Here is a 10,140-nt window from a genome sequence, read left to right as displayed (position 1 = left end):
GTGTGTGTGTGTGTGTGTGTGTGTGTGTGTGTGTGTGTGTGTGTGTGTGTGTGTGTGTGTGTGTGTGTGTGCGTGTGTCTGGTGCATTGAAAAGGTCACAGATAGGTCACAGATATTGATGGTCATTTTCAAGGAATCCTTACCTATCCTCTACTGGACAGAGACCAGTTCATCTGGCTTTTTGTATATTGCTTTTCTTAACTGGATAATTCGAAAATGAATGAATATCGTCAAATTATCTGTTGTATATGAAAGAAAAATGTGAGATAATTTGTAGTAATTTGTTTGTGATTTCAGAATAAGAAAATTTCAGGAAGTGCATTGTAGTCATCCGAGAACTGTGAAATCAATTTCAGAAAGTTTTCTATCCTTCTGTGAATTGGATTCAACGAATACAACTTCCTCTTGCACCTGTAAAACTTTATTTTCAAAATTTCTTTATTCCTAAACTTTTTTTTGACTGAAATGGAAAGTTGTTTAATAATGAATAGAAAGTTGTTTAATGTTTGATTTGATTATCAATGAATTGATTACATTATATCTATCCAGTATTAGGCTCCAATATCTTATATATCCTTCCCTTAAAAAAATATCGGATTATCCTCTTTCACTTCTATCAATGGTCCAACAGTTTTCGAACTGAAGTGGAACTGATTCTGTACCTGATAGTTTATACCACGACAACAGGATTTAGATGATGTTGATGACGATAAAAAGGACGACAGTGAATACATGGTCCACAGCACATACAATCATAGTAATATCCGTAGGGAGGAACTTCGCTTGCACTCAATAAGCAGCAACAACAGATAAGAAAAATCATGATCATAAAGAGTAATCCACCACCGTACGGAACGTAACGGTAGTAATAGCCATTATATTCATCTACGTAAAAGTACATTCCAGATATTTTTGACCCCACCGCACGGCAATATTCATAAACCAACAATTATCTATTCAAAATGAAATTTTAATAGAAACCATTTCGTGACGATTTCTAATTTCCTGATTGGTCCTTGGGAGAATGATAAATGAAGCATAAGCAGTAGTACATGATATAATGCCTTTATACATTTATACAGTTGATTCAACCAAAGAAAAAGGTTATAACCATTTTTTCTCTATTTCGACCAGCTCTTTCAAAACAATAATTTTATGATCATAGCTTTTGGAACTGAAGAAAATTAATGATTCAAAAAAGGACATAATTACATAACTTGAAATAGCAATAGAGCTAATCTTATATATACATAACAATTTTTTTATATGAAGCTGAAGGGTAGAAGTTATATTTCATTAGTAAAGCAAAAAAAAAAAGAAAAATTATTTTTGAAATTATTACCGCCCCAGATTCTCAAAAGATCTTGATCAGATAAATCCAGGTTCACGCGTACTACTTCTACATTTAAAAATTTGAAAGTCATTTCTGGAAGTCATAATCATTTCTGCTTTATTTCATACATCACTTCTAGACATGAATAATAAAAACTTCGAGTGAAGCTCTAAAAAATGATAATCAAGATCGATACTAAAGAAGGTTTAGAATAGGGACGAATGCCAACCATCTTCATACAAACTTCTCTGTGTAGCTCTCCATATCTGCTCCTCTTCCGACATACCACCTGTATATTCGTTAAAACGTCCTGAAATTTTAAGTACAGTGATAGCATTAATTCAAGAAACATAAAAAAAAAAAAAAAAAAGGCTCATTTAACATTATTAAAGCTCCAACTTTAATCCCAGAAAACTTTTGAAGTCTGATAGTAAAGATAATTTCATTCAGATTAGTCCCTTCAAAAATAGAACGGTAGAGACCGGAAGATTATTCCAAGAAATGCAGTAACAATAAAGAGGAGAAATTACTAATAATTATCACAAAAAGTAAAGTGGAAACTCAATATGTCGCATTAGATTATTGTTGGATTTGTTATTCTGATTTACTACTTTCACAATGACCCATGTAACGAATCAAACACTAATCGATATAGTGAGCCCCACAATCTTAAAATGATACATATTAAGATCACATATTAACTTTGTTCATTTCGCCATCCGTACGGAGGCGTTTCATAGGCAGCGCCGTTTCCATCTTGAAAGCGCCAATTACTGAACCAATTTCTGTAGTTTGACCACGTTCCATCCCTCGTCTGCAAAAGTGACCCCGATATAATACCTGAAATTATTCAAAATATTGCGAGTGATTTGATTACAAAACATAGTTTAAATCTGTCACTCGCACGAACGATAGCGACTAGACCTAAATTCTATACTTGCATTATGGTGTGTTTGCAATACGAACGCTAATAAAAGCAAATTTAAATTTCTTAGAGCAAATGGTATCAGATATGCACAAAAAAAAAGAAAAAAGCTGACCAAATAAAAGAGAAATGATGCTTTCTAGAATATCAACAACTGTTTTCAATGGACCCATCGTATAGGCTAAACCAACAATGATGCCCGAAAGGTGACCGATAAATGATGCGTTGGGAGTTAACATCTGGAAAAAGGAAATAAATCTTGAGTTTAACAGAGGTCAAGGGACATGGGAACATGCATGATTTGATGCATAAAATGATTCTAAAATCAATTCCCAAAATATTAGCTTATATAATTTTTTCTAAAACTCATTTCCTTTTCAGCGGAAGCGCCTAATTATTTAATGCAGTGCATCAGTTGTTAATATTCTCACTGCAGTGAATGATACAAAACGTATATTCGATGTAGGAAGTTTTTCCGAGATCTTCATTTTTAAATAAATCGAACAACTGCCAGAATTTAATTCCTCGTTACAAATAAAACTGGTTTATGTAATGTAACATATAGGAAGTTAGCCGCGGTAATAAATAAATATTGATGATATTTTAAAATATTAAAAAAATCAATTGGATAGTTAATTATCCTCCTGGAAAAGATTTTAAAAAAATTAAACTAAAAATAGCCAGTTCCTTAGGGTGAAGAATGAATGTTTAAAATTATGACGAATCAACATTTAACCAACCTGTAAAAGAATCAGCTCTGCCCAACAGGCAAACTGGGATGGTATAGGAAGCCACCCAAATAAATTATGATCCGAATAAGGAAAATGTGTTGTATGCAGTACTTTCAAGGCAAAAAGCACACCTACAAAAAGCTTTAATTCGGGCAATACAAAAATGAACATATGGGTTGGTGAACCGAGGTGTTAAGAAAAAACATCGCTTGTGCCACACAAATGGATCTAAAATAATTTTAAAGTCGCAAAGAGAATCAATCAGCTAACCCGAAAAACCAACAGCGCACTGATTCATATAACCTCCACCATTAAAAGTGAATACTTCATCGGCTAAATAGCTTAAACCAACCATAGTACTGCTCGTTGCTAAGGCAAATGTTGCCAGAAGCAATAGGAAACGACGTGAACCCAACCAAGGTTCCAAACGTCGACCCTAAAACAAATAAGTCATTTGCAATAAATTAGTAAGGGTATCACGGAAACAGTGATCTAAATGCTGATAACTTTTGAGTGAACATAAAACGCTACGATAAATATACATCAACGAAATCTTCAAAGATAAATGTGTGCAATAAGAAAAAAAGTGCTCAAAGTAAACTAGTTTTATGCATATATTAGTAAAAATAATTCTCTAAATCATTTATTTCGCGAAGTTTTCCCATCTAAATCTAATCACCAAGAGCGCCAGACAGATAAAACAGAAGGGCTAGCAATTTAAACCTTCCCTGAATGTATGAACTAAAAACAATTGAAAATGAATTTAAATACGACTACTTTCAGTACACCAAAATTTCCACGCAATTCATCGAAGTGTTGCAGAAAAGTAATGAAGCCTTCTGTTCTGAACTATTACTTGTTTACAAGCTTGTTCAGTACTAAAATTAATCTATTACAGAATAGAATGAGTGAAAAATTACCTTCCACAGTAATGAGATCATATTAAAATACAGATGCATATCATCAACATGCATAACTGTAGATGCAAGCATTCGCAACCATTCAGATCGATATAATATACGTGACGGCAGAAGACACATTGCTTCTAAAAATTATTACTGCTTTGAGGAACAATAAAATTATTAGGCTTTTTTAAATGTCTGAAATCAGTTATCATGTCTAAATCATGTCTAACGATATCACCACCGTCCTGAAATATTAATTACCAACTATTTTTCATATCTTTTAAAATTAAATCTCTTTGATAGTTTTTTGCAAAGCTTGCTCATTACTGAAGCATTCTAATATCATTTATTGACATCTGTTGTTACATATACAGTTACACTTATGTACTCAATATAAGTTTTGATATTGGATTAATATCAGAAGAAAAAAGGTAAAGATGCGAATTAAGTACAAAATTAAAAAAGAAAAATTAAAGTCATTTTTAAACTTGCACCTGAAAAGATGAAAAATACTAAAAATTTATGGAATATGGATAATGTCAATTTTCAAAAAAAACATTAACATACCTGTTCTATGCTGGCCAAGGAGAGGAAGATAACCTAGAAAAATCGCCATTTGAAATATTATAACAGCTAGAGTGATTGGTGGAATGTTTGGTGAGTTGAATAGTTGGTATGCCAGCAAATATATTCCATAATTATGTTGTCTTCTACGATTTTGATGAAAAAACATTTCCAGTCACTGAAATATTCAAAATGTTAGCATCGTATAGCCGCCACATCTGAGAAGGGATCGAAAAACACATTCTTTGAATATTTCAAGGATCAAAACTCCATGTTGATTGACTGGAATTGAATGAAAGAGTATCAGCGAATAAACTATGTGGATTTCACCAAGCGCTCTCTTCAACTGAAATTTGTAGCATTCGGTCATGTCACCTAGTAGCATGTTCTCTGAACAACCACGTGATTCTACTCGTTGAGGAATGACTCTAACAAAGAATAAGAAGTTCCAAAAAAAACCACAAATCCTCCTAAGATAAACATACTAGCCTTCATTCTTTACCTGTTCTCTATTCTAACAATGCTGAACATCGACATGTCGAGTTATTAGTCAACGTCAGCACTAACTAGTCCACGTCAGTATTACCAGTCCACGTCAGCACTACTAATCCACATCAGCATTATCAGTCTCCACGCAATCATTCCTTGTTGGTATTCTCCTCTAGCTGCGAGTATCTTTTTCAAGATCGTTGACATATCTCCCACATCTACACAAAAATTACCGTCGAGGAATTGTAAGGTTGCGTAGAATATATCCAAGTGAAACATTTGTCTCATATTCAGTCCACTTTTCCTGGCAAATATGATGTAATTCTAATGAAGGACACAAGCTCGTACGACCCAGAATGATCAGTAACCTTAATCATTAATATTCCAAATTTTTTTTTACAACATATGCCAACTGTATTCTACCTGACTGGCAAAAAAAAAGAAACAAAAATGAACAATACAACGAAGCGATTTTGATAAGTAAAGCTGCAACAAAAGTAAGCATAATAATATTTTATCTTATCTGGATATTAACATTTCTTTTTTTATTTGATGATATAGCCCACGAATTAATATGTGAGGATAAGTTCAGATACAAACAAAGACAAATTATAATTTTATCACATTGCCATACTGTAGCAAGCTTATCAACCACATCATCCAAAAATCGAATAAACAATTATTGTAGATTATGGAAATCCCTCTGAAGGATTTTCGTGCAGTGAACAAATGGCAAATAAAAAGTGTCTTGATAGTCAGTTTTTTTAATTTCAAAATTAATTTGAAGTCAAATTTTATCAAAATATGCATAAAGGGAACTCAAACAGTCTTCGAATTCCACCAATCGAGTATTGTGAAATTTAAAAAATATAACAGAGATATCACAGCAGTAATGGCCCAAGTATAAGCAGGAAAAGATATACACATATGTTTTTTCCAGATGATACCGAACGAAAACACCAATGAAGTGCAAATTTACGATTGTATTTCCAATACTGAATGAATATGATCTTCCTTCACTAAATATGGAAATAAAATTCTGCATATCCTACGTCCACACCTTCAGTAATTCCTGGACCTAAAACAGAAATGTGATTAAATTGATGTAGTGTAAATTCAAGAATCGAATTGCACTCCATATTGACAGGTTCTGGATTTAAAAGCTTAAGCTGCCTCAAAGCTCATATAGCTGAGTTTCGTTATAAGCGAAATTCAAATCAGTCCAAATAATGATCAAATTGCACACAACCGCAAATTTCATACCTCTTCAACGGTTTTAATCGACAATTGAGGGTATTTGTTACTTGGATCAACTAGTTTATTATAAATTATTCTATAAGCTGCCAGCACAGTCTCAATCGTCCGCTCTCGTACTGTATCCCTGAATTTTAATTGATCAGCACATCTTAGGCTAGCAGACTGTATTTATAGAACAGCAGGCCAATAAATTCCTCCCAACAAATTGAAATTTCAAACAAATGAAAGGATTTTAGAATGAATCATTAGACCAAACTACAAAGAATGCAACATACCTTATTCTAGCCGATGATAATTTCACCCACTGATCTAACTTATGTTTGTCAGGACTTGCCAGAAACGAATCAAATGAAAACAGTGTGCTCGATATGTGAGACGGCTCCATTCCAGTGATTTCAGAAAGCGCTCCCTGAAAGCATTTAGGAAAAGCAATTCATTTATTAATACCTATTTCAAAACGATCGCTACACATATTCCAAAATTCAAAGCTTTTAGAGCCCGCTGAAGATCAAATAAACGATAAATTATACTATTTCAAAAAAGTGATGGCGAGCCAATAAACGAAGGAAATTGGCTTAGATTAGTGTGTCACGACAGATGCAATAATAATTATATTAATTTCATTTTAGATTGAATAGAAGGGAAAACCACAATGATGTTATAAAAAACAACTTAAAATAAGTAAAATGATGAAGCAAGATACCTGACTTGGTTGATGAGCTGCAGCTTTTCGGTATAGTTCGATTAGCCCTGTTTGTGTCATAATGAAAGTAGCTTGCTCGCTAACAAGAACATCAACGTTTGCATCAATCTTCAAAAATGTTTAAAAATTTTGGAAGGATTATTCAATAATTTATTTCAGCTCATTCAGTCCTTGGTAATAATATGATAGAATGTGCAAGATATCGTTTGTATTCCGAAAGAAATTATCAAATTAAAATCCACAACAAACTGTTTAGACTGACGACGAGCATAAACCCATTAAAGAAATATATGCTTCACAACATTCTTCGAAGATTAAAGTTCAACTGATCTCTTTCCTTTCTCCCTGAACAGTTAGTCGTTTTTCCTCTTACTGCAAGAGATCTGGGAAACCGATGAAAACATAGTACCTGAGCCTTGATCATTTCAAGGCGTGAATCCGTAAATTGATAAAGTACTATAGCAGCATTCACAGCGGAAAGACAGTTAAGAGTATAAACGGCAACATCAATAGGTGAATGAAGTTGTGTCGCTGATAACTGTACTGCTTGATTCAGCGGATCCAAAACAGCAGTAAAGATCTGAAAAAAACATTCATATTCACCAGATTCAGAAGCTTACTAATGAATTTCTTTTACTGATAACAACATTACGATCATAGTTTCTTATGAAGACTTGATGTAGAATGTGATATTTTGATTAGTTCCCGAATTCTAAAAAACTCGTTTCTACTAGGTCATCATAGAAAAGTTTCTATTTAAAGTATTATAGAATACTGCAACAACTTTATGGAATAGTAAGTCCATTACTTAAGGCATATGGTAGTTCAAGGGTCTACCTACCTTTTCAAAATTTTCTTTCTTATCAGCCACAGCAACAACGGCACCATCATGTGATTCCAGAACATCTTTGAGTAGCACCAGTATCTGGTGGACAGCGGATACAGGAAGCAAATCATAATCAGGCGTACCTATCTTTAAAAAAAAGTTTTAGCATAGTTGCATCAAAAAATTGGAAAAAACGCACTGATTCTCTAAATTTAATCCAATTAAGACATCAGCATTAATTCTGATTCAGTCCTGGATAAATGAGCAGTAATTCTTTGACAAAGTATTTTATGTTTCACCCAACTACTAAAAGCACCAAAGCATTCAATAATCCGTAATGTTTTTCCAACATTTTCGGAGTATTAAAATTACGTCTGGAAGTAATCAAAAGTGGATCCATCCACTTATTCAAGATTTTTATTGATAGAATTACTGATAGAATTGCCTATAGTGAAACATTATAAAGGAATTAACTCAACCTTTCCAACGAGCTTCTGAACTAGGGAATGTAATCCACTGAAAAACAAATTTAACGTCAATTCTTTCAACTCTTTGAATGTCTGAATTAACATCGAATCCAAGTTCAAGGAAGAGCTGCAAAAAATAAAACATATTTCCTCCTAATTTCAGCTGAGTTCTGATTCAATTGACGACAAAAGCAACAGCTCGAGACTCAAACGCTAAAACTGAGAGTAGAAATCGTCATAAAAATGATTTTCATTCAGTTGTATCTGTTTCATTTTGACAAGGACCTCACTGATCCACAAACTTCAGTTTACATTGTAATGATGTAGTCCCGAAACATTTAATTCAAAACATCTAGAAGGTAGTGTAGACAATGCTACATTACAATGGTAAATATATCTAAGATGAAATGGAAACTTCAAAAAGACTCAGAAATTACTTACGCCATTGTTTCGAGATAGAAAGCGAAAAGACAAGACAATCGATAAAGCACAATACAATTCGTTTCAGTTGTGAGAGCCTGTTCGACACGAACCTGATTATAAACACTTGAAAGCAACTGCAGATATTATGCAATTTTTCCATTCCAAAATGACTAGTTACAGGTTCAAGATGACTGACAAAAAAGTTCCTGCCATTCGAAACGTAAAGCGAAATGTACAAGATTAGCTGTTGAACAAAATTAGCTGTATCGTACTTTAAACGGGCGACAAAGTGCTTCAGAAATTTGACTTTGCATACCAATGCTGTTCTCTTTCAAAACTGAAAAATTTTAAAAATATTTTGAATAAAAGCTAGAATCTTAGGTCCCTCATGAGCAATGTTATCTGATTCAATGAGATGTTTCTTTTGCGCTGGGAAAGACAACAAACGGACTTACAAAGCTAAAAGCCACATTGCAGTTCTACCCACTACCATTGAAAAAGATATATAATAGCTGCGAAGTCTGCAATTCTTGGTTGAAAGTTTTTTCATATCTTTTGTAAACCATTGTTAATAATAAAATATTCCTACTTCCATTTTCTAAATTAAACCTTCGCAAGAAAAAATTGATACCATCTGGACGACATAATTTTAGCAGTGCTTGTAAAAGTTCTCTTTCGGTAGCCATTGCCTGATGAATCCATGCAAGCATATCACCGACATATCTGAATTACTAAAAATCATAATTCATTGAAATATGAGGAAATGAAGAGAGATCTAAATACCGATCAATTATAAAAGAAGAAACTAATTTTTCGGTAAAAAAAATAAAATTCTGTATAAAAAAACTGCTTCATGATTTGATAATTTACAATATTAAACTGCAAAGTATTTACCAATCTTCACTGTTTATGCATGTGAAATAATGCCGACAGTAAACAGAATATAAGCACCAAACAACCTACCTCAGCGGGTTATGAGACAACAATTCAATTGGTTTGGGTGTACCTCCAGCACCTGTAGAAGGAAATAATGGAAATTTAATAACGGAAGTTAAGATTGTACCAAATATATGCTGAATGAAATTCACTAGAAATTTAAGACAAAAGTCCCCATTCTGAAGAAACTATCATTCAAAGCATGCGAATACCCAAAGGAAAAACTGATAAGGTAGGGTCTCCATAAACAAGTCTGTTTCAATGATCTATAGATTTAATCATGATAAGTTACAATCAACACTATAATTCAGAAATAAACAGTAAAAAATTGATTGCTGACAAGCACCTGCAATTTAATGCTTCATTGAGCACCTATGAATAACCCAGTTGATCTTAATCCATTTTTCAGTAGGCAAGTTTCATTTTGCTGTGTAATTTAGATTTCGAGATATCATAAGCATATGACCTCTGACCTAACAACAGATGAACATTGAACACTGTGCATTCTTTTTCACTGAAAATATGCATTGATCCACATGTATTTCCATTGATCCCTTCTTTTTTCTTAGAATGGTAATTTG

The 10,140-nt window shown here is 33.2% G+C and overlaps 3 protein-coding genes across 3 annotated transcripts in view; all 3 read right to left on the bottom strand.

The window, feature by feature from the left end:
- Positions 1–327: 327 nt before the first annotated feature.
- LOAG_09575 (hypothetical protein) lies at positions 328–901 on the bottom strand (the record flags this gene model as incomplete). Its single annotated transcript, XM_003145102.1, has 2 exons — positions 328–411; positions 677–901. 2 exons carry the CDS (start codon positions 899–901, stop codon positions 328–330), a joined length of 309 nt encoding a protein of 102 aa, XP_003145150.1.
- A 498-nt stretch (positions 902–1,399) lies between these two features.
- Positions 1,400–4,642, bottom strand: LOAG_18018 (hypothetical protein). The gene is made up of 7 exons (XM_020450688.1): positions 4,462–4,642; positions 3,910–4,034; positions 3,260–3,425; positions 2,999–3,120; positions 2,374–2,497; positions 2,036–2,173; positions 1,400–1,643 (listed from the first exon to the last, which is right to left on the bottom strand). The coding sequence occupies exons 1-7, from the start codon at positions 4,625–4,627 to the stop codon at positions 1,540–1,542; spliced, it is 945 nt and encodes a 314-aa protein (XP_020305608.1). The 5' UTR covers positions 4,628–4,642; the 3' UTR covers positions 1,400–1,539.
- A 1,129-nt stretch (positions 4,643–5,771) lies between these two features.
- LOAG_18017 (hypothetical protein) overlaps positions 5,772–10,140 on the bottom strand; it is a gene marked incomplete at its 5' end in the record, with an annotated part of 7,889 nt that continues 3,520 nt past the window's right edge. The window contains 11 exons of the mRNA XM_020450687.1: positions 5,772–6,025; positions 6,211–6,328; positions 6,480–6,613; positions 6,908–7,015; positions 7,317–7,487; positions 7,749–7,880; positions 8,213–8,327; positions 8,642–8,733; positions 8,896–8,960; positions 9,255–9,346; positions 9,587–9,638. Of these exons, the coding sequence (XP_020305607.1) occupies positions 5,996–6,025; positions 6,211–6,328; positions 6,480–6,613; positions 6,908–7,015; positions 7,317–7,487; positions 7,749–7,880; positions 8,213–8,327; positions 8,642–8,733; positions 8,896–8,960; positions 9,255–9,346; positions 9,587–9,638 (1,109 nt within the window). The 3' untranslated portion in view covers positions 5,772–5,995. The remainder of the gene's footprint in view (positions 6,026–6,210; positions 6,329–6,479; positions 6,614–6,907; positions 7,016–7,316; positions 7,488–7,748; positions 7,881–8,212; positions 8,328–8,641; positions 8,734–8,895; positions 8,961–9,254; positions 9,347–9,586; positions 9,639–10,140) is intronic.

This window comes from Loa loa (assembly GCF_000183805.2).
Source record: "Loa loa unplaced genomic scaffold supercont3.174, whole genome shotgun sequence".
Classification (NCBI taxonomy): Eukaryota; Metazoa; Nematoda; class Chromadorea; order Rhabditida; family Onchocercidae; genus Loa; species Loa loa.
The sequence above is the reverse complement of the archived record's forward strand: the minus strand, read 5'-3'. Positions and strand labels throughout refer to the sequence as shown.

Bases quoted from the DNA above. Each gene is read 5' to 3' on its own strand.
- LOAG_18018 (XM_020450688.1), bottom strand. From the start codon at position 4,627: ATGTTTTTTCATCAAAATCGTAGAAGACAACATAATTATGGAATATAT. The intron at 4,035-4,461 runs GTATGTTAATGT...AATAATTTTTAG, and splicing joins CCTTGGCCAGCATAGAACAG to AAGCAATGTGTCTTCTGCCG. The intron at 3,426-3,909 runs GTAATTTTTCAC...TATTTGTTTTAG, and splicing joins TGATCTCATTACTGTGGAAG to GGTCGACGTTTGGAACCTTG.